Below are 25,929 nucleotides of genomic sequence, written 5' to 3'. Positions count from 1 at the left end.
TATTCCGTCAGAGTTCGCACAGAATGAGCATTGTTTGTTTAATAACTTAGGCACCATTTGATGAATCTCCATGATTTTTTATTTTTTTTTAAATAATTCATACAGGTTGGCTACCTCATAGAAAGTTTTGCACTCATCTGTCAGGCAGGGGCCAAGAAAAAGGGGAGCAATTTGCCATATTAATACCGATAGGAAATGTTTATCTCTAACACTGAAAAGAAATGGCTGAACATAATTACACCAAGTTTGGCAAAAAGTTAGAACTTTACTCAGAAAGCTTGTTTTTTATGATTTGGTGTAATTCTATTCAGCTATTTTGAGATAGTAGTGTTTAAAGGGTGACTTGGGTTGGGGATGAAAGGATTATCATTCAGTAAAAGTTAGGTTATCTTTGACAGTTGGTTGCGTAAAAGTCCAGCAGAATCCTGCAGTATCAGTTCTTTTAAAAACTAGGCCATTTTCATTAGACAAGGGAGTTTTGTCTGCTTTGGGTTATTTCAGTACTGTGGTACCGATGTACACCCTGTGGTACCATGGTACCAAAAACCATTAAAAAAATAAAATTAAAGATTAAAGTAGGTTGTGGCTTAAAGTTAATGCCTGTTGCAAAATATCTGCGGAAATGGCAGAAGCTTCCATTGACAATAGACTATTGACCAGTGGATATCGGGGAACGATACAAGTTAAATAGTTGTAATATAGTGCTAAGTATAAATTCCATGAAATGAGGCCATTTATGTAGTGAAAATGTTTATTTCTAAAAGTTAGCTCAAGATTTTGAGGCATTGCAGATTGTTGAATAAATCAGAATGTAGGGGTGACGCAATAAGAGGTGTTTTAAAACACACAGGTTGTATTCGTGGCTATAATGTTGTACAATAGTGGGCTCATTTTAGGGATGTGTGTAGTGAATTTCAGCAAACTTCAGAATTGTATCCAAAGTGCCAGGCAGAAGAAGTCTTATCAGCGGCACATGCATACCTGTCAAGTCTTGACTTAAAATTGCAGGTCATGTGTCTTTAAGAGGGTGATGCCATTAAGATGAATAGTGTACAAACTCCTTTAGGAGGGTGCTCTAGCTTTAAAAAGTGGTGATCCCATTAAAGTCTATAAAGGCATTTTGTTTGTTAAGTGGGTGAATACCAGTAAAAAAGTAGTCAATATTCACCAAATGTGGGTGACTTGGCAGGTATTCTATGCAACCAGCATGTGCTCAAATATCACTTTACTGGCCAAAAAAATTGGGCACAGGTGTAGCATGTTGAATTACTTCAAATTCACAAACTCTATAAAAGGCTGTCACAAATGACTAGATGATTCCCTCAGTGAAGTCATAAATGATATCACTTGAGAGGTCCTGAGTTACGTAATATGTGAAGCCATAAGTAGTGCATGACAGGGGCGGAAGTTAAATTTAGTTCACTAAATTATAACTGGCAATTTCAGGCTTTTTTCATTTTTTAAATGTTGGTTCTGATCTCATTTCAACACCAAAATATAATGTCCCTTTAACCTTAGGACTTTTCAGTGAAAATACATGTGTGTGTGAGTGTGTGTGCGTATGATTGTGAGGGTGTGTGCATACAGAAAAAGGTTATGAAATAAAACTAAAATCCCCTATAACTGTAACTTGGACACTACATGCAATGCTCATGACCCTGATTTAACAGATGACTTCACCAATGACAGACATTACATAATTTAAATATGTGGTGTGAAGTCCATGAGCTTTGCATTTGGTGTGTGTGTTTAAAGCTGCTGTTGGTAGAGTTAAACAATAACTGGAATTTCAAGTGGGGATTTATTTCGTAATCATAACTGCACTTTAAATTGAATTTCATATGTTGTTGTATGCATATACGAATGTGTTATGTCGAAAGCATAACATAGCTTCACTTTTAAATATGTTTTCATGAATTTCTGGGGTTTCTGATGACATACTACGCCCAACGTATGTAGAAGTAATCCTTTCTGTGGCCAGTCAACTTCAGCAGTGCATGACCAACAGCCTGTGGGTGACTAACCCTGGCCTTTAACTGCAGGGGCCTTTAACATGTCCTTTAACTGCAGGGGTTAGTCTCCGCCAAACCTTCCAGCAGACAACAAAGTTTCCTATGGGAGTTAAAATATAAAATGATTTCATTTGAGGCCTTTATATAACTACCCCTCCTCCCATGTATAAGAATGGAACTTACCATACATAACATTAGCCACTTTTGCTATTTAAATGGAAACCTTTGTACACATTTGTAAGACAGCACCACAGTTCTGAAGAAACCAGAAGAGCGTTTTCAAAGAAAAATATGTTGATAAACATTTGAATTAAGGTATGTGATGGCTGAGAAATAGAAACCAAATACAGCTCATCTAGTCACTTATGGTTATTGACACAATCCGAATCATAACAAACAAATGGCAAAGTAGAACTGAGAAAAACATCTATTTGGATTTGGTGGAGTCGATATCCATAGCTATCCAATTTATTCTGATATGTTGTCGGAATAGCCTCGTTATCATAAATTGTTTCAGTAAATAGGTTTTTGATGTAAAGTATGCCAATGTCTGGAAGAGCAAAACTAATGAAACTGGAAGAACAAATTTGGATATTGGTTTTCAAAATGCTAATGGCCCGGAGCCTACTGCCATACTAAGGAGGTACCACCGATTATAAACAAAAATTCTTGACCATCTTACTACATCTACAAGGCTCTGATAGATATTTAGGATTATCTCCCAGTTACGAATGTTCAATGGAAATGCCCCAATATTCGTGATGCATACGAATACAAACATTAAAAGACCAATAAAACTGCAATAAGCATATGCAAGCATGGCCACTCACTGGATGTCAGGGATCTCTGTATAAGAGTATTTACTCCATGAATACTCAGCATATTCCGACAGCAGTTTCCTGTTGGCCTTTCCAACATGGAACTGCTGCTGCAAAGAATCTTTGGGGGCCCCTATCAGGGCCCCCTTCTCCCCGGTCCTCCGCATGTGGCCCGTGGGGCACTAATGGTGCGCCTTCACATCCCTGCACCATGGTGCCTGCCACATGGTGCAGGGATGTTTCAAAACTTCAATTTTTCAATGGGAACTTGTGCTGCGGGCGGTTTGACCATGTGCGTCGTATCCTAATTGTTCTGTTGGAACCGCCGACCTGAGGTCAGTCGGTTTCCCATCCGCAGGTGTCGTCAGAGGCAACTCTGACCGACATCGTAATTAGGGCCTAAATGTCACAAAGCCTGCTGTCCCACTAAGGAGGTCATTGCAAATACTGCAGCAGGTAAATCCACCCTAAGGGGTTACCAATAGCACAGGGTTTGGTATCTCCCTGGTGTAAAATTACAACCTCACGCTGAGTTTTTGAAATAATGAAATGAGGGATTAGAAGCAGATCTTTTTTTACTACATGGTAAAGCTATGTATATATTTTCCCTTCCTAAATGCAAAACTCGAAAGTTCGCAATTTTTCCCTGCATAAACTTCACCTGGCTCACATTGCGAAATTTGAAGTTTGGAAAAAACCCTGAATCTCTGGGGTTCTTATGCACTAGTTGTTCTCCCGATGCAAGCACTAAGTCCCATTGGCGAGTCAGGATTAATGTGGGTCATAAAATGAGGGACTCAGCAGACAGCTCTAAATTATAAACTCAAATGACTCCATTATAAATTTATTGACTAATCACGAAATTTATGCAGGTCTGACAAGAGTTATCAGACAGAGGTCGGTTGTATGTATATTTAATAAAATTGCCCAAATATTCCCAATGCCTTAGAAGACCTAACATATATGATAAATAAAACTATCGATGAGCACACCCAGGCATGGTGAATTTGTGAAAGCTAGGGATAGTTGATGGCATGGTTGGTGACACATGTTGCTGCTGTTCTCGACCAAAGAAGGACTGCCTGCTGCTAGATGAGGGACCTACCACCCACCCATAACCATGTGTTAAAATGGATCTTACTCTTCACAGAGACGGAGGAAAGCAGAGGGGCCCGAAGACATCTACACCCACGCAAGACGACTTCTGGGCACTTTTTACTCAGACTCAAATTAAAATGAAAATGAATCACTGATTATTAGTCCTTTGCCCATAAAGACGATCATATCTGTAGTGGGAAGAAATACTTGAATCAATTTCCTCTATCCTCTATCACTACTGTTAATAGTGACCGTTAAAGAAATTAAAAAATAAACTTTTAAAAGTAGAGACATTTTGGATCCCTGAACATTAAATTTTAGCTTTGATGCATTTTATCCGCTGGCCATATCATGATTGGAAATGCAATGCCCTGGACTCTGGCAGTGCCACCACCACCCATCCATTTGTTCTCACCTTGTTTATCAGCAACTGAGAGTATTCTGTGGCCAGGTAGATGCAGAAGAAGGCTGATACAAGCAGAGCGATGACTATTACATTTAAGAAAATGCGCAGAGAATAGATGCAGACCCGCTGGCCTGTACTCCGTTCCGCCCGCTGCCGCCTCAGTGCCTCCTCCTCAAGATCCATCTGCAGAAGAGCATTGAGAAGTCAGCTGTGCCACGTGAGCTTGAGCACAACTTTACATTTATATAGCATAGGTGTGTTAGCTGAAGAGGGCTGTGAATACTGGGTGGACCTCTCTCAATTGAGACTTCCTGTAAGGCTGGAAAGAATAGTAGGGTTTGGTCTTATGGTGTCACATCACGCTTCCTTTTGGAAAGCTGGAAGTCCTATGAGAGAGTGTATCATATTTCAGGTTCCAGCCTGACTTGTGATGGGCTCTGTGCGAGCCCTCCTAGACTTTAATAGACACTGCAGATCAGGAAGTCTAAAGATTTCCCCAAAGGGCACCCAGTCTGTGTCCAAGCTACTTTGCTACTCACCCTCAGTTCATAGACAATGCTTCTCTGCTTTTGGTAGATGATCCTTTCATTCAACATGCAGAAGTCCCAGCTAGCAAAGACCTTGTTGCTATAGCTGCTGAAGGAGCTATCTTCATTCACCAGGCTGTGCTTGAGGCCACTCACTGACCTGCATATAGACCGGGATCAAAATGAGAAATTACATTTCGAAAAGTGTGAAAAACAAAGAGATAATAAAAACAACGCCAGCAAAGGAAATTCCTCAAATGAAAAGATACTTTATTTTTTGCAGAGTTTTATATAGCGCGAACATGACCTGAATCCAATCAGGTATCAGAGCACTTTACATGGCACCAGTTACATTACATGTGGACACACATTCATTTTATTTTTGTTTGGCACGGGGAGATTAAGGGATTTGCCCAGAATCACAGGATGTTCAGCGTCATTACCGAGATTCGAACCCAGTTCCCCGGTCGAGCGCCATATCCGTTAGGCCAACACCTCTCACCAACTTCAACAAAGTATGACAATTCCTTGATATTTGATTGAACATCTTTAAATTACATATATACAAAACAAGATGCATAGGTAATTGACCTCGTTACACGATGGCAACTTATCCAGTCCTATGCATGGGTGTGTCTCACACACCCTTAAACATAGCTTCACTCTTGAAAAGTCTGAATGAGCCAATAGTGTCAGCTGAGTCTTATCTCTGAACACCATATTTGTGTCTGCCACTTTGTTGTATTTTGGCACTGAACCCTCAAACCACAGACACGCCTCGATATCAGTGCAACCCTGAGGTTTTCCCTGGGCTCTCATAATGTCTTTAGTCTGAATTCATATGTGGACTCACAACCTCAGTTGGATATGAATCCTGGACAGAAATGTCAATGGCTGCAACACTTTGTTGTTCTGCAAACATTTACTATACCGACGCTCAATCATGCATTGAGTAGAATATTCATTCAGATTGTGAACAGAATAATAACAGCATGATGACCAACTATTTATGAGGATAATTTCTTTGGTACGAATTGAACCTTTGAAACAGCTAAAATGTATAACAAACTCCCTTGGAATCAGGTTCTGGGCAGACCTGCGTTGCCTATCTGAAGGCTGACTCAACAGAATGGCCACTGGAAATGTGGTGTCTCACCAAGAAGGGACCCCAATGGATAACAGGTGTAAAGTACATATAGCAAGATCATCTCTAAAATCCAACCAGACCTAGGTGATCATTCCAGTAATGGGGTCGATGGGTGTGTGGATCTACCGCCTTTCCCACCCTCAGCTGTGTTCCTTTCAGTCATCAGTGATTCTCCTTCAGAGCAACAGTTAATACTTGGCCAAGAGCAGAACACCCCGCGGAGAAAGCGAAAGTTTCCCACAGTGATCATTTCCGTGCTCTTAGGGCCTGATTCACAAAGGTAAATTAATAATTTTGTGTAAGTTTACACTTGTTTGCTATTTACAAAGTCAGTTTACTAGTAGTATCTTTACAACAGCAGAGTCTCCGCACATAAAAAGGTAGGACTGTTCTATCTTTTTTATGTGTGAAGACTGCGCAGTCGTAAAGATACTACCAGTAAAATACATTTGTGAAGAGCAAACAATCATAAACTTACACACGAGTGTAAGTTTAATCTTATGAATCAGCCACATCGTTCTTCAGCCTCTTCAGTCTTAGGGCTTAATTACGAGTCTGACGGTCCATGGACCACCAGACTTGTGAGGGCACAGCGGCAGCAGTCTCTCTACCGCCCTATTATGATTAGGGAGGTCGGACCGCCATTGCCACGCCACAGCCGCCAGTAAACTGCTGTTCCCTGCCTGGGTTGGAGTGGTCAGGAGGCATCAATTGCTTGGCTGGACAGCATATTATAAGTTTCCTCTCCGTCATAGTTTTCATTGCAGTTCCTCCTCCATGAAAACCCTGGTGGAGAGGGTGCCTCTGCATCTGGGGTGCATGCACTAGGGCACAACATGTGTTCCCTGTATGCATGCACCCCAGTGCCTGCACGGCATCGACTTATCATTCTATGCCGTGCAGGAACTGTTTTTGGTGTCCCAGTGTGGTGCTTATTTGCAGGGCACCACCGTGGGAACATCAAAAACAAATCCTGTCAAACAGGAGGAAACTCCTAATCTGGCGGGTGGCCTAACCTCGGCTTTGGCGGTGTGGTGGCGGGGCAGACCCAGCACCACCAAAGTCGTATTCAGGCCCTAAGTCATGAGATGTCCACGGCATTCAAAAGTATGAATGCAGATCCCAAGTACTATAAGTTCACTGTAACTAGCACTGTGCCTTTGACATTCGAAAATGCCTACCCCCTTCTTTATTAAACTTTTATTGTTTTATGGTGAAACAAACTGAAAAGCAGGCAACATATAGAGTCAGCAGCCCTCAACATTATGCAAGCACATGCTAACCCCATATAGTAAGTACCTCTAATAGGCGGTAGTGTGCAGATTGTGGTTTAGTATACAACAACACCATTAATGTGATCAGAAATAATTATAACAAACAAAGAGTGCAAAAAAGAAAAAAATAAAGATACTGGTAATGCCAGGAGTGAAGAGGCGATCAAGCTTACACAGAACATAAATGGATGGTTCCATTAAGAGAAGGGGACTGGGAGAGGCGGAGCCTAGCGGGGTGCACATCACACCTGTTTGTGCGATTGACAGCCGTTTGGGGGCCGGAGATATCACTATAGGGCTAAACAGAACACTACAACAGGCACAGCTTTAGGGCCTCCGAGGCGGCCACTAGGTCGTATTTCACTCTAGAAGGATTTCACCATAAGCATCCATGGTGGGGCAAAACACCCTATTCGTCTCACAGGCCTGTAGGATTTCAGGGGAGATTGAATTATTTTTTTAATAAGGCCATTGTTTCATAGCTGGGCCTTTTAGTAAGTTCATTTGCTCAACGCAATACCTCGAAGCACTCCGGGTGAATCCAAGTCATAGATATCTAGAGTCTGGCCAACGCCAGTGCCAGATCTATGAATCTGTCCGTTACTTTAGTAGTTTTTAGCTGGAGGGCAGTGGTTCTCGACTTTTTGACTCTTGTGGACCTCCCACTTACTCATCACTGGAACCCTGGGACTCCCACTGTATCACAGTGGTGGCTGGTGACATTTCAAAGTGGTGAGGCGTAAAAAAAGGGTCTAAATGTGTGTTGTGTCGTAAGCGAGCCTGATTGACTAAAGGGGAACTGCAGGACCCTCACGCCAAGGAAATTTTGAAGAACAACAAAAAAAAGGACCAAATGGTGCAAGTTAAACCACATTTCAGGAAGCAAGAATATTTATAAAAGTAATTAGGATATGCAGACTTGAAATAATTAAACACATTTAAAACTGTCCCATATCGTGCTTCATTCCTGCTTCCACCCGTGCCATCCATTTAGCCTGACTGCATTATTTTAAAACAATAGGGTTGAAAATAATCGGCAGATGCACATGTTACACTTCATTTAACAGCACATAGGCTGCTCTTGAAAATGCAAGTTAAAGATAAGTAGCTCACGAATGTCATTGGCGCTCCCTGCAGACAAACCAATTGCCAACATTTTATACTGACCTACCTTAGACTAGAAGACGCTGTAACCCGGTGCCATGCTATATCGGGCTTAAATACTAATGTCGGTATTTGCTCGTTAATTCCCAAATGATCCTAAGTGATCAAATTAGATAGTTTTGCTAAGTCCAAGTCATACCATCTTACTCTGTCCCAATATCCTCAATAAAACCAATAAGGGCCATCAGAACTCCATATCTGCACGATAAAGTATTCTTCTTATTTACTCACAATACAAACACATGTCTCAATGTGTTAGTGCAAAAATAACATCCTAAGAGTTATATTGTGTGACAAAGCAAAGTATACCCGTGTGAAAATCGCATGCTGATTTAAAACGATGTGTATAGACATAGATGGTATTTAACCAACATGGCAGTAATAAACGTAATAGCAACTTCGACTGTAAAAAGAGTTAACAAGCGTATACAGGGATTCTAACCCGGCAGTCATCTTGCTATGTTCAAAAGACATCAGTATTCCTACAGGGACCATTTAAACTAAATTTTCCCAGGAAATAAATGTCATCAAGCCTTAAAAAGCAACAGTATAATAATAAATGGTATCCAGAGAATTGCTGTGTCATGAGAAAGGCAGTCGCGGCTCGCGGGGGTGGGGGGGGGTATCGCGGGGGTGGGGAGGTGGCACGGGGGTGGGGGGGTGTCGTGCGGGGGTCAGGGGGCAGGGGGGATACATGTAAAAATCCTACTTGAGGTCCTGAGCAGGTCCGCGCCGTCTCTGGTCCGTTGGCGCCTACAGCCCCTCTCAGTCTCAGCCAATCCTGGTGCTGCCAGCAGCGCCAGGATTGGCTTAGAGCACGGTTGCTGCTCGCCCGCCTGCCCATTAGGAGACCGAGGTTTGAGCCTTTGCTCAACCCTCGCTCTCCTAATGGGCATGCGCCAGCCAGAGCAGACACAGGTGCGCATGACTGGGCACGGTGCAAAAATTCGCCCTTCGTCCCCACTCATGCGCACTTGTGCTGCTGCCTGTTGCCCCTGGTCCCTCTGACAATCATGTCAGTCAACATGACGCCCGACCGCCCACCCCCTTCAGACTATGAAGGGGGTGTGCGGTCCGACGTCATGCTGACTGACATGATTGTCAGTTCTCCCTCGGCGTCTTTGAAGTTAAGTAAACTGATTCAGTTTACTTAACTTCAAAGACGCCGAGGGAGGGGCTACGCGGGCCACGCCCCAACACCCTAATGGACACACCGCGGCTGCTGTATCATTAGTGGAATATGGGTCTCCTAGTGAGTCATTCCTGGAAGCCGGGGACCCCGGCCTAAGCATTTGCGATGATTTTAACTGCAAAACAATACACTAAAAATACAGAAACAAGAATTCACCAAACAAATATGAAATGAGAAAATATTCGCAAATAAATATAAAAAGAATAGAAAATTGTATTTTAATGCGAGGGCTGGAGCTTTTCTAAATTCACTTGAGGCCACACATTTTCCATACTATATTTTATTTGATGCACTTGCACTACTCCCACAAATCAATTTGAAGATATTAACTTAATTTTTAACCTCCAATGTCAAATTCCTTTACATTTACGGAACATTTAAAAAATTTAATTTTTACATTTTGCTTCTTTATTTATATGCACTTTAGTAATCTGTATTATTTCATTTTCGAAGCAGTTGTGGACCCCCTAAGTAGCGTTCGCGGACCCCAATGGGTCCCTGGGCCAATGTTTAAGGACCACTGCTGTAGGGAACAAACCGAATAGACACACGAGTGGGGTAGAGGACAGCTCATGGTCCATGGCATAAGGATGTATTGTAGGCCCATGGACCAATAACCAGTAATTGAGGTACAAGTCCAGACCATGTGAAAGAAATCGTCCCCCACTACACCACATCTGGGGCACCCTGTCACCACCTCCGGAAGCATATGGTTTATTCTTTTAGGTGTGATGGAGACTCAGAGGAGGTACAAATATTATATTATTTTGAATCTAGAGTTTCTAGAAACTCTAGGCATGATTGCAGTACTTTTTTCTATTTGTGATCAGCAATCAGGGCACTTATAGTCGCAGCCATTTTTCCGGTAACGCTCTGAGCTCACACTTTGGGGCTGCCACAAGTTGCGCAATCGAATATTATCATTGCATGATTCATGCAATCTAGCAATAATACGTACCAAAGACATTTATGCTCCAGTAGCTCTGCCACCCGCAATACACCATTGCCATAGAAAGTGCCTCAGCGATATACCATATGTGAATTGCAAGTCCTGACAAGCCATGGGATTCCCCTTACCATATTAACTCCCCAATGTTAAAAGCCCCCTTTCATCCCAACCAGCCAGTGCAAATCAGTGATATCTGTGTTGCAATGAAATATGTTAACTTGGAAGGGACTGAACAGTAGCTAGCTAAGTCAATAGTGTGCTCTGAGGCACATCTATACTCACTCCCCACATCTACCCTAGCACATGGCTCTCCATATAGCTGTACATTGTAGCTGTGCAGATGCATAGTAAAGTTCAAAATCAGGACAGTGACGTAACATAGACACCCACAGCCCCCGAGCTCCAGGGGGTCCCCTCAGCACAGTACCTTGGCCTGAGAGCTCTTGACTGACTACAGAGGGTGGGCCCCTCCATGTACTTTTAAAAAGAGCCACCTCACATTTTGTTATGCCACTGATTCAGGCGCAGTTACGCAACCCTCTTCAGTTGGCAGTCGCAGTTTGCACAGAACCGGTCTACATTGCAGATTATCCCAAATCAAATTCACTAACATGTGGGCCATGAAAGACCTCCCTAGGAACTTGAATTGGAAGGACACAAAAAAGTATTACAGTCTATGGAGCATCACCATTTTTGACAGTGCCACTTTCCCCATGACAGATATGTGAAGTATATTTCAGCACCTAATCGGGTGTCTCAACGAAGATAAAGTTCCCCTCCAGTAAGTGTCTTTCGGAGTGATAAATATGAACTCCCAGATATCACAAGGTGGTCGGTTCCCATCTGAGAGTGATTCCTAATCCCAAATCGTACTCATCACACCCAGGGACATGCAGTACATATCCACAAGATACTCCCAGATGGCATGCAAGCCTGATAATCTGCCAAAATCAAACATAAACGGCTCCTCATAGACCTCTTCTGATCGTTGGAGGTACAGCAGCATGTCATCTGCGTACACTGATATGCCCAATGGTTTGCTGTTAGCATGGAGGATTCGGTAGCTGACTATCTGGTGGATCGTTAGGGCAAGCAGCACTAGGGAAAAAGGGCATCCCTGCCTAGTGCCCCTACCAACAATACAATGCTCTGAAATAATAGTACCCATCTAGATACTAGCAGTGGGATCCATATATAACAATCAAACCCAGTCTACGACACAACGGCCCAAGCCCATAGCCATAATAAAAAGTCCCCAGTGAAAGCAATCAAAGTTTTTTCATGTCAAAAGAGAGGACAGAGGCTTCCAGGTAATCCTGTCGGATGCAATTCAAGCAACTGTATGAGCTGTCTAATATTTGGCATTGTGCTAGGTCTGGAATAAATCTACTCTGATCCAATTTAAGCATGGACATTGGCCTTCAAGAAGACACCTCATCTGTGTCCCTATTCTTTTTAGAAAGCAACTCTACTTCTGCCCATCTTATCTCACTAATTGACTCCTACAGAATCGTAACTACATTATATGCGGATGACACCCAGTTCATCCTTTCTCTAGATAAGGGATCAACTGGTCCAAGTTGAACTTCCAAAAATGTCTTTCAAATCTGATTTTATGGATGCAAAACAATCAATTGAAATACAACTCTGAGAAAACAGAAATTTGCCTATTTGGAAAATTGTATCTCTTTTTTCCTAATTGCTGGTGCCAAACTCAGTCCCCACTCAACCAGAGATGGTTAAAAACCTGACCAAATCCCTTAAGAAATGTCTTCATTTTCTTCCCCTGAATGCAAGGAAGACTGAAGCTTTTGCACTTATTATGTCAAAATTGGATTATTGTAACTGTGTATGTTGAATGTGCAAAACTGCTAATACATAAACTTCAAATGGTCCAACGCGCAGAGCAGGAATGGTGCTACAGCTCCCTAAATTGAGCTCGGCATCAGCTGCTTTAAAAATGATTCACTAGTTCCCCATCCAGCAAAGAACCTTGTGTACGACACTGCTGGTTGACTTCAGGGCCTTTTAGGCCGCAGGACCGAACGTCCAGATTCAGACAATGAAAAGACCGTGAGAACACTGAGATCCTCAAACGTAAATTTGCTGAAGACCCCCTCTTTTAGATTAAAAACTCAAGGTGGAAAATCCCTCATGGTAAAAGGCACATAGGCATGGACTCAATTTGCAATGCATCTCAGATTTATAAACACAGAAGATGCTTTAAAAAAGACCCTGAAGACATGGCTGTTTCAAGCCTCTGATGAGCTCTGTCACTCTCTCATTTTAAACCATTTTAAACCAAACCTTTTAGACTAGGGTAAAGGCTTCACGGGTATTTAGTATCAGCACCAGGATGCTCATTCGGTTGAGTGACTGCGCTTTATAAATACCTATTCATTGATTAATTCATGAGCTCCTTACTGATAGTGGAGAGCAGGCATCCTAAACTCCCGGACTAATTAAATGCAGCAGTGTATCTAGCTGCAATTACATTCGAGAAGGATGCGTCCAAATCAATAGGAAGGGCATTAGGTCCCAGCACTCTCCCCATGGTCAGGCTCCATATGGACGCATGTACCTCTTGTATTGATATTTTCAAACCCAGGGAGATTACTTGTTAGAAAGAGCCACAGGGGTAGGGCATCAGCGACATATTCTACTAGTTTATGCTATATCCGCCCTTGCTGATTAGAGCTTTTCATAGTATACCTTAACGGCAAGATTAATCTCCAGCTGGGAGAACACCAAACTGCAATCATCCATATGGATGTTACACATCATGGTGTTCCTTTTTTAGGTCTCTGTTACGCAAGGCGCGTGCGCTGCATAGGAGGGCCTTTAGCCATCGCTCTGCTCATTTTTAAGCACACACTCATGCTTGTGGCGGCATCCACCTTGCGGGAGCGAGCAGGGGCGCGCCACAAGCACGAGTGCAGTGCTTGAAAATGAGCAGACTGCACACGCACGCACGCACCACTTCCGGGCTCACCTCCTGCTCCCCCTCTCTCTCATGCGCATTCCTTGTTTTGTCATCTTGTGGATGACTCATCTCCCCGATTTCCCGATTTAACTTTATTACTGACAGCACTTTTTAATCAATTCCCTTTGGGGAAATTAAAGTGAATGCCCTTAATTTTTCAAACAGTCAAAATATTTGAAATGCGTTTCATTTGTATGCGTCTTTTTAGATAGCATTGGATATTTCACTCATACGGTGGAAGTTTTGTTGAAGCAAATGTCCTGTATCACCATGCTGTATGGATCCTAACGGCAAATGTGCCAGCTATTTGAACACCACGTCCACCACCACCACTGCCATGTCCACCACACCACCACCACCACATCCACCACCACCACGACGTCCGCCACCACATCCACCACCACCATCAGGTCCACCACCACTTGAATGTGCAAAACTGCTAATACATAAACTTCAAATGGTCCAACGCGCAGAGCAGGAATGGTGCTACAGCTCCCTAAATTGAGCTCGGCATCAGCTGCTTTAAAAATGATTCACTAGTTCCCCATCCAGCAAAGAACCTTGTGTACGACACTGCTGGTTGACTTCAGGGCCTTTTAGGCCGCAGGACCGAACGTCCAGATTCAGACAATGAAAAGACCGTGAGAACACTGAGATCCTCAAACGTAAATTTGCTGAAGACCCCCTCTTTTAGATTAAAAACTCAAGGTGGAAAATCCCTCATGGTAAAAGGCACATAGGCATGGACTCAATTTGCAATGCATCTCAGATTTATAAACACAGAAGATGCTTTAAAAAAGACCCTGAAGACATGGCTGTTTCAAGCCTCTGATGAGCTCTGTCACTCTCTCATTTTAAACCATTTTAAACCAAACCTTTTAGACTAGGGTAAAGGCTTCACGGGTATTTAGTATCAGCACCAGGATGCTCATTCGGTTGAGTGACTGCGCTTTATAAATACCTATTCATTGATTAATTCATGAGCTCCTTACTGATAGTGGAGGGCAGGCATCCTAAACTCCCGGACTAATTAAATGCAGCAGTGTACCTAGCTGCAATTACATTCGAGAAGGATGCGTCCAAATCAATAGGAAGGGCATTAGGTCCCAGCACTCTCCCCATGGTCAGGCTCCATATGGACGCATGTACCTCTTGTATTGATATTTTCAAACCCAGGGAGATTACTTGTTAGAAAGAGCCACAGGGGTAGGGCATCAGCGACATATTCTAGTAGTTTATGCTATATCCGCCCTTGCTGATTAGAGCTTTTCATAGTATACCTTAACGGCAAGATTAATCTCCAGCTGGGAGAACACCAAACTGCAATCATCCATATGGATGTTACACATCATGGTGTTCCTTTTTTAGGTCTCTCTTACGCAAGGCGCGTGCGCTGCATAGGAGGGCCTTTAGCCATCGCTCTGCTCATTTTTAAGCACACACTCGTGCTTGTGGCGGCATCCACCTTGCGGGAGCGAGCAGGGGCGCGCCACAAGCACGAGTGCAGTGCTTGAAAATGAGCAGACTGCACGCGCACGCACGCACCACTTCCGGGCTCACCTCCTGCTCCCCCTCTCTCTCATGCGCATTCCTTGTTTTGTCATCTTGTGGATGACTCATCTCCCCGATTTCCCGATTTAACTTTATTACTGACAGCACTTTTTAATCAATTCCCTTTGGGGAAATTAAAGTGAATGCCCTTAATTTTTCAAACAGTCAAAATATTTGAAATGCGTTTCATTTGTATGCGTCTTTTTAGATAGCATTGGATATTTCACTCATACGGTGGAAGTTTTGTTGAAGCAAATGTCCTGTATCACCATGCTGTATGGATCCTAACGGCAAATGTGCCAGCTATTTGAACACCACGTCCACCACCACCACTGCCATGTCCACCACACCACCACCACATCCACCACCACATCCACCACCACCACGACGTCCGCCACCACATCCACCACCACCATCAGGTCCACCACCACGTCCACCACCACGTTCACCACAACCACGTCCACCACCACCACATCCACCACCACGTCAACCACCACCACCATGTCCACCACCACCACCACGTCAACCACCACCACCACCTCCACCACCACCACCACAATGTCCACCACCAGGTCCACCATCACCACGTCCACCACCAGCATGTCCACCACCACCATGTCTACCACCACCACGTCCACCACCACCACGCCCTACACCACCACCACATGCACCACCATGTCCACCACGTCCACCACCTCATCCACCATGTCCACCACCACCACGTCCACCACAACCACGTCCACCACCACCACGTCCACCACCACGTCCACCACCAGGTCCACTACCACCATGTCCACCACCATGTCCACCACCACCATGTCCAACACCAGGACCATGTCCAACACCACTACATCCACCACTACCACCACGTCCACCACCATGTCCACCACCACCACGTCCACCACCATGTCCACCACAACCACCACCACATCCACCACCACCATGTCCTTCACCATGTCCACCACCATCACGTCCACCACCACCACCACGTCCACTGACACCACGTCCACCACCACCACGTCCACCACCACGTCCACCACCACGTCCACCACATCCACCACTATGCCCACCACCACCACGTCCATCACCACCACCACGTCCACCACCACCACCACATCCACCACCACAACATCCCCAACCACCACATCCACCACCACGTCCACCACATCCACCATGTCCACCACGTCCACCACCACCACGTCCACCACCACCACGTCCACCACCACCATTTCCACCACCACCACGTCCACCACCATGTCAACCACCACATCCACCACCAACACCATATCCACCATGTCCACCATCACCACGTCCATCACCATGTCCATCATCACCACATCCACCATGTACACCAACACCATGTCCACCACGTCCACCACCAACACATCCACCACCATGTCCACCACCACCACGTCCACCACAACCACGTTCACCACCACCATGTCCACCACGTCCACCACCATATCCACCACCATGTCCACCACCACCACGTCCACCACCACCAGGTCCACCACCAGGTCCACCACTACCACGTCCACCACCACCATGTCCACCACTACCACGTCCACCACCACCATGTCCACCACATCCACCACCACCACCATGTCCACCACTACCACATCTACACCACCAAGTCCACCACCAAGTCCACCACCACCACATTCACCACCACCATGTCCACCACCATCACGTCCACCACCACCATGTCCACCCCACCATATCCACCACCAGCACGTCCACATCCACCACATCCACCACCACCACGTCCACCACCACCACGTCCACCACCATGTCCACCACCACCACGTCTACCACCACGTCCACCACCACGTCCACCGCCACCATGTCCACCACCACCTTGTCCACCACCACATCCACCATCACCATGTCCACCACCACCACGTCCACCACCACCAGGTCCACCACCACCACGTCCACTGCCACATCCACCACCACGTCCACCACCAAGGCCACCACCAACACGGCCACCACCACCATATCCACCACCACCACATCCACCACATCCACCACCACGTCCACCACCAACAAGGCCACCACCAAGGCCACCACCATGGCCACCACCACATCCACCGCCACCACGTCCACCACCACATCCACCACCACATCCACCACCACGTCCACCACCACCATGCCCACCACCACCATGCCCACCACCATGCCCACCACCACCACATCCACCACCACTACCACATCCACCAACTTGTCCACCACCACCAACAAGGCCACCACCACCACCACATCCACCACCATGCCCACCACCATGCTCACCACCATGCCCACCACCACCACATCCACCACCACCACATCCACCACCATGTTCACCACCACCACATCCACCACCACATCCACCACCACCACCATGTCCATGTCTACCACCATGTCCACCACCACCACCATATCCACCACCACCACCACGTCCACCACCACATTCACAACCACCACCACATCCAACATCACGTCCACCACCACCACGTCCACCACCACGTCCACCACCACCACATCCACCACCACCATGCCCATCACCACCATGTCCACCACTACCATCACATCCACCACCATCACGTCCACCACCACCATGTCCACCTCCACCATATCCACCACCAGCACGTCCACATCCACCACATCCACCACCACCACGTCCACCACCACCACGTCCACCACCATGTCCACCACCACCACGTCCACCACCACGTCCACCGCCACGTCCACCGCCACCATGTCCACCACCACCTTGTCCACCACCACATCCACCATCACCACGTCCACCACCACCACGTCCACCACCACCAGGTCCACCACGTCCACTGCCACATCCACCACCACGTCCACCACCAACAAGGCCACCACCAACACAGCCACCACCACTATATCCACCACCACCACATCCACCACATCCACCACCACATCCACCACCAAGGCCACCACCAAGGCCACCACCATGGCCACCACCACATCCACCACCACCACGTCCACCACCACATCCACCACCACCACATCCACCACCACATCCACCACCACGTCCACCACCACCATGTCCACCACCACCATGCCCACCACCATGCCCACCACCACCACATCCACCACCACTACCACATCCACCAACTTGTCCACCACCACCAACAAGGCAACCACCACCACCACATCCACCACCATGCCCACCACCATGCTCACCACCATGCCCACCACCACCACATCCACCACCACCACATCCACCACCATGTTCACCACCACCACATCCACCACCACATCCACCACCACCACCATGTCCATGTCTACCACCATGTCCACCACCACCACCATGTCCACCACCACCACCACGTCCACTACCACATCCACAACCACCACCACATCCAACATCACGTCCACCACCACCACGTCCACCACCACCACATCCACCACCACCATGCCCATCACCACCATGTCCACCACTACCATCACATCCACCAGCACCACGTCCACCACCACCATGTCCACCACCACTACGTCCACCACCACCACCTCCACCAACACCACCACGTCCACCACCACCATATCCACCACCACCATGTCCTCCACCACCATGTCCACCACCACTACATCCACCACCACCACGTCCACCACCACGTCCACAACCACCACCACGTCAACCACCACATCCACCACCACATCCACCACCACCACGTCCACCACATCTGCCACCACCATGTCCACCACCACGTCCACCACCATGTCCACCACCACCACCACGTCCACCACCTCCACCCCCACCACCACCACCTGTGACAGGTAAAGTGTCACTGAGGGCAGGGGTAATAGGAGTGTCAACTTCGGCTATACATGGGACATTTAAGGATGCATTGGGTGCAAGAAGACAGGAATAGGGGCTAGAAGTATTACACCAGACCCAAGATACATTTTGAAGAGTCGCAATGTCACAGGGGCTCCTGTAAAAGCACTCGCTGCATCTCTACCTCACAGTGGCATATCTGCACGAGCCACTCACTCAAAACAAGCACTGGCATAGCCAATAGGTCTCGCCTTTGGGACCTTATAAGTGTTAAGCCATGCAACACTTGATGTTGTTGCACCAAGGATATTGTGCTGGATAACTAAACACTTCTAAGGTCCCAAAGGCGAGACCTATTGGCTATGCCAATGCTTGCTAGGTCGAGTCTGAGCCAGCCCGTAAGTGCTGCTCTGGCGATCTGGGGTAGGTACTATTTGGAGGAGAAGCCCCGCCCACATTTGTCAATGCCTTGTGTCTTTGTCCTGGCGCCCGTCCGACCCCGGCTGGTGGTGTTCCTCTGCCCCCTGCCATAGCCTGGCCTCTTCCTTTGCTAAAACCTACCGCAGAGCAACAAGTTTCCTGGCTATTGTGTCAGGAAAGGTGAGCGGTGGGCGGGGCATGAGATTTGCCAACGCTCCGGCAAAGCCTGGCCTAGGGTCTGAGGGAGGACAGCTGACCCACGCCCCATGGAGTGTTAACACTGCACCAAGCAGCGACGCGCACATAGTTTGTGGCTTTATCTTGTTGTTTTTCAAATGTTGGCAGCTATGCGATACACCGCACAGCCAGAGCTGCACCTCTCTAGCAATGTCCGGACAACTAGGACTTCAGTTTGGGCACTCGAAATCCCATAGCACACATATAGGGGGCCATGTTTTTAAGTGCTACAGGACCATTCAGATAGCAGAAAAACGCTATAAAGCACAATAAAAATAGGGCCCTCTGGTAAGTGAGGAAAGTTCCTGTGTTACTTCATTGTGGGCACATTAGGGTGGCATTGGGGCAGAGGAGGAGCGAGTGGCAACTTAAGGGACAAGTGCTCAACCTGCAACAATCCATTGCAGAGTTTAATGAAAACTAATTTTGCTTTCTCCTCCTCACCACCCTTTCTACAGCTCCTAGACCACGACCCCAGCGCCGAGGGCAAAACAATATACCCGGCAGTCTGCAAATTATGCCACATCCACCACCACCACATCCACCACCACATCCACCACCACGTCCACCACCACTATGTCCATCACCACCATGCCCACCACCATGCCCACCACCATGCCCACCACCACCACATCCACCACCACTACCACATCCACCAACTTGTCCACCACCACCAACAAGGCCACCACCACCACCACATCCACCACCATGCCCACCACCATGCTCACCACCATGCCCACATCCACCACCACCACATCCACCACCATGTTCACCACCACCACATCCACCACCACATCCACCACCACCACCATGTCCATGTCTACCACCATGTCCACCACCACCACCATGTCCACCACCACCACCATGTCCACCACCACATCCACAACCACCACCACATCCAACATCACGTCCACCACCACCACGTCCACCACCACCACATCCACCACCACCATGCCCATCACCACCATGTCCACCACTACCATCACATCCACCACCATCACGTCCACCACCACCATGTCCACCTCCACCATATCCACCACCAGCACATCCACATCCACCACATCCACCACCACCACGTCCACCACCACCACGTCCACCACCATGTCCACCACCACCACGTCTACCACCACGTCCACCACCACGTCCACCGCCACCATGTCCACCAACACCTTGTCCACCACCACATCCACCATCACCATGTCCACCACCACCACGTCCACCACCACCAGGTCCACCACCACCACGTCCACTGCCACATCCACCACCACGTCCACCACCAACAAGGCCACCACCAACACGGCCACCACCACCATATCCACCACCACCACATCCACCACATCCACCACCACGTCCACCACCAACAAGGCCACCACCAAGGCCACCACCATGGCCACCACCACATCCACCACCACCACGTCCTCCACCACCACATCCACCACCACCACATCCACCACCACATCCACCACCACGTCCACCACCACCATGTCCACCACCACCATGCCCACCACCATGCCCACCACCACCACATCCACCACCACTACCACATCCACCAACTTGTCCACCACCACCAACAAGGCCACCACCACATCCACCACCATGCCCACCACCATGCTCACCACCATGCCCACCACCACCACATCCACCACCACCACATCCACCACCATGTTCACCACCACCACATCCACCACCACATCCACCACCACCACCATGTCCATGTCTACCACCATGTCCACCACCACCACCATGTCCACCACCACCACCACGTCCACTACCACATCCACAACCACCACCACATCCAACATCACGTCCACCACCACCACGTCCACCACCACCACATCCACCACCACCATGCCCATCACCACCATGTCCACCACTACCATCACATCCACCACCATCACGTCCACCACCACCATGTCCACCACCACTACGTCCACCACCACCACCTCCACCAACACCACCACGTCCACCACCACCATATCCACCACCACCATGTCCTCCACCACCATGTCCACCACCACGTCCACCACCACCACATCCACCACCACCACGTCCACCACCACGTCCACAACCACCACCACGTCAACCACCACATCCACCACCACATCCACCACCACCACGTCCACCACATCTGCCACCACCATGTCCACCACCACGTCCACCACCATGTCCACCACCACCACCACATCCACCACGTCCACCCCCTCCACCCCCACCACCACCACCTGTGACAGGTAAAGTGTCACTGAGGGCAGGGGTAATAGGAGTGTCAACTTCGGCTATACATGGGACATTTAAGGATGCATTGGGTGCAAGAAGACAGGAATAGGGGCTAGAAGTATTACACCAGACCCAAGATACATTTTGAAGAGTCGCAATGTCACAGGGGCTCCTGTAAAAGCACTCGCTGCATCTCTACCTCACAGTGGCATATCTGCACGAGCCACTCACTCAAAACAAGCACTGGCATAGCCAATAGGTCTCGCCTTTGGGACCTTATAAGTGTTAAGCCATGCAACACTTGATGTTGTTGCACCAAGGATATTGTGCTGTATAACTAAACACTTCTAAGGTCCCAAAGGCGAGACCTATTGGCTATGCCAATGCTTGCTAGGTCAAGTCTGAGCCAGCCCGTAAGTGCTGCTCTGGCGATCTGGGGTAGGTACTATTTGGAGGAGAAGCCCCGCCCACATTTGTCAATGCCTTGTGTCTTTGTCCTGGCGCCCGTCCGACCCCGGCTGGTGGTGTTCCTCTGCCCCCTGCCATAGCCTGGCCTCTTCCTTTGCTAAAACCTACCGCAGAGCAACAAGTTTCCTGGCTATTGTGTCAGGAAAGGTGAGCGGTGGGCGGGGCATGAGATTTGCCAACGTTCCGGCAAAGCCTGGCCTAGGGTCTGAGGGAGGACAGCTGACCCACGCCCCATGGATTGTTAACACTGCACCAAGCAGCGACGCGCACATAGTTTGTGGCTTTATCTTGTTGTTTTTCAAATGTTGGCAGCTATGCGATACACCGCACAGCCAGAGCTGCACCTCTCTAGCAATGTCCGGACAACTAGGACTTCAGTTTGGGCACTCGAAATCCCATAGCACACATATAGGGGGCCATGTGTTTAAGTGCTACAGGACCATTCAGATAGCAGAAAAACGCTATAAAGCACAATAAAAATAGGGCCCTCTGGTAAGTGAGGAACCCTTGAAAGTTCCTGTGTTACTTCATTGTGGGCACATTAGGGTGGCATTGGGGCAGAGGAGGAGCGAGTGGCAACTTAAGGGACAAGTGCTCAACCTGCAACAATCCATTGCAGAGTTTAATGAAAACTAATTTTGCTTTCTCCTCCTCACCACCCTTTGTACAGCTCCTAGACCACGACCCCAGCGCCGAGGGCAAAACAATAAACCCGGCAGTCTGCAAATTATGCCCAGCCGCCTAATCCCTTCCGTGCACTGTGTGCTCTTTGCACTCTGCCAACAAAACGTTGCCCTCTTCTTTCTCTGCTGGACAGCAGCACCCGCATTCAGTTAGACGCTAATATTTCGTGTTTCGTGGGCTCTTTTCATCGAACGCTGCGTTGGGCTTTGTTGTGCTCGGGTCTTCCGTTGCCGGCTGCGAACTTTCAATTTTTTCCCAAGGAGATGCAATAAAATGGAGTTGGTTTAAAAAGTTATGAGGGAACTCCTCATCATCTCTGCGCAGAGATAGATCCCGAAAGAGAGAAAGAACATCTCCTCATGCATTACTGCTCACATGTGGAATTTATCACGGCGCTAGGTCTGTGCCGGCGCTATTTTTGGACGCTTTTTTATAATTCTTCAGTACCTTTCTGAAGACATTTGTAGGAGGGTTGAGTGCAGAGTAATGCGTGGTGCATGTATCTTCTCCTATAATTATCACACAACCTTTACAAAAATATAGGAGAAAATGAAACTTTGACTAAATTTGGCAGTCGTGCTTGCAGTTTGACATTTGTAATGGTTAAAATAATGTGAGCGGTCCCTATCACGCAGGTGTAGTTGGAACAGGTAGGGAAACCCTTTCAGCTATAAGGCACATTTGCAGAAATTGGCGAAAATATAAGGTACTAGTGACATTCGATTACTGCAATTTAAAGAGCTAGTTTAAACACTCGCGGATGAAAAAATACATTTTAAAAAAAGTTACAGAATGGAAATTAAAAAGCATTTGAAAATGTGATCTTCGTCCTACGAGTCCTGTTAGTAAAGTGCACCTTTTTAGGGTGATGTCCAGTCCACGCGCGATCGTTAAAAGTGCTGTTATTCACCATGCAGGAGAGCCACCTGCTGAAGTGGCTTGACGCCTTATCCCATCCTATAAACTGTGGTGTGCGGAAGCAAAATGTGAAGGACAGTTGATTAAACAAGTGGATGAACTCTCTATGAGTGAATATATCCGTATATTATACAAGGCTGGCGTGACAGGTAAAGCTGTTTTAGACCAGACCTAAAAAGGAAAGCAGCTCAGCAAATATCTGAAATAGTCCCAGAATCCAGGATACTTGCATCTCCAAGAAAATCGTGACAATGCTGGACTTTTCACAGGGTCAATATATTCCGATGGAGAATGTATCCTGAGAAGGAATAGGTTATGCAGATTAAGCATGTTCTTCCTGAAATGCTGTTTCACCAACTCCTGTCAGATGCCTGGAGCTGTTTTTTTGTGTGCAAATAATCCAAAGTGCTATCAGTGCTAATGCATGCCCTCCTCCCGTGGCACAGTCCGGGTAGCTATTTGCGTTTTTATTTTCAGAATGTCTGTATCCCGACACCCTGCTCCTGGGGTGCACAGAAATGCTCAACTTCCTACCGACACACAGGGCAGGAGCAGCACACATGGGTTGCCCCCCCCCCTTATAGCAGGACTTCCGTCCCCTCCCTAAATAGCTCGAGCTTGGCTCTTGCTTCCAGGCTTCCTTCCAACTGTAAGTTTTAGAAATCCCCTTAAGGAAACAAGCAGTTTACGCGAGCATTTGTTTCCACTCTTGCACATAGTTACACAGACATTCTTTTTCTCAAACACTGTGTTGTAACCTGTTTTATATTTATCTGGTTACTTTCTCCCTAACTTCTCAGCCAGTGTGAATGTGATGCATGGAATGTTGGGGTGATGGTCTTGAATGGGATGTTGGGGTGCCTAGATGCTTGAGGGTGACAGTTGGAGTATGGACTGAGCAGCAGGCAGACTGCTCCTGGTGGGGCTGCATCTCTACAACTCACCTACTTGATACTGAAGTTAATAAATCGACATGAAAATACATCTTGGATATGGACCTCATCACTACACACTGTCACAAAGTTTTTCCCAAACTGTGACACACTCTGACACTAATTCACTCACACATGGTTTCTCTCGGGCGCGAGCTCTCTCTCTCTCACACACACACACGCACTATCTCTCTCACAAACACACACGCACACACCCACTCTCACATACCCACTCTCACACACCCACACTCCCACACACTCTCACTTCCTCTCATACACGCACTCACACCCTCTCTCTCTCACACTCTCTCTCAAACACACTCTCTCTCTCATTCACACTCTCTCTCACACACACTCACACTCTCACACACACTCTCTCTCACACACACACATGCATACACTCTCACACACATTCTAAATCTGTCTCTTATCCACAGGTTCAAAGCCCCATCCCTGTGAGTGCACAACCCCACTAGCCCTTGCGGCGTTGCCAATTCCGCTGCACATGTGGTGACTGCACAGGTTGCTGCATCCCAACTGACTTCTCGAGTCTCTGCACACGCCGATACCTCACAGCCAACGGGCTCTTGTGTCCGGTTGTCAGTGCCACGGGTACAGCTTTTCTTTCATCAAACGCTTCTAAAACCCTCAAATCACTTGTTACTTTGTTACACTTGCGGCACTTAAAACGCACACATCCCGCAATGCTGTTGTGCCCACCCTGTGCCACGAGGAGCCTCTGACTGCATATGAAGCTCTGACCGCCGCCGGAGGACCTCTTTTACTGTGTGTCTGTGTTTTACGGAGGATAAAAATGTAGATTATATGGCAGATGATGGATTATGTGGCAAATCTCTAATTAACGGGGAAATCTCTGTGGGGGCATAATCTCATAATTCCAGTGGCCCTATCTATACCCCAGTAGCTCAATTACCGTCAATAGTGCCCCTTCCATCTCTCCATCATTCTTGCAACTTTTTTGCATACTATTTTCATGCATCTCTGTGCTCCATGTTGAATTTTGTCAGATTTTCTTCGCTACTTTTTTGGTTTTCTCCACAATGAGTCATTGAAATGTTCTACAGTTGCGCTCCCTTTACTCAGATGGTTTTTAGGCCGAGCCTGGGTCCATGCGTTGCTCTGTG

At 47.4% G+C, this 25,929-nt stretch overlaps 1 protein-coding gene and 1 long non-coding RNA gene across 3 annotated transcripts in view; one reads left to right on the top strand and one right to left on the bottom strand.

The window, feature by feature from the left end:
- Positions 1–25,929, bottom strand: part of LOC146809534 (transmembrane channel-like protein 7) — a 344,379-nt gene that overhangs the window by 151,357 nt on the left and 167,093 nt on the right. The window contains exons 7-8 of the mRNA XM_085616363.1: positions 4,874–5,021; positions 4,344–4,517 (exon numbers count right to left, since the gene is read on the bottom strand). Coding sequence (XP_085472489.1) covers positions 4,344–4,517; positions 4,874–5,021 — 322 coding nt within the window. The remainder of the gene's footprint in view (positions 1–4,343; positions 4,518–4,873; positions 5,022–25,929) is intronic.
- LOC146809535 (uncharacterized) overlaps positions 1–25,929 on the top strand; it is a 314,763-nt gene that overhangs the window by 243,389 nt on the left and 45,445 nt on the right. The window lies entirely within an intron of this gene.

The sequence above is a fragment of the Triturus cristatus genome, chromosome 7, assembly GCF_964204655.1.
Source record: "Triturus cristatus chromosome 7, aTriCri1.1, whole genome shotgun sequence".
NCBI classification, from domain to species: domain Eukaryota; kingdom Metazoa; phylum Chordata; class Amphibia; order Caudata; family Salamandridae; genus Triturus; species Triturus cristatus.
This window is presented reverse-complemented; position numbering and strand designations above follow the sequence as displayed.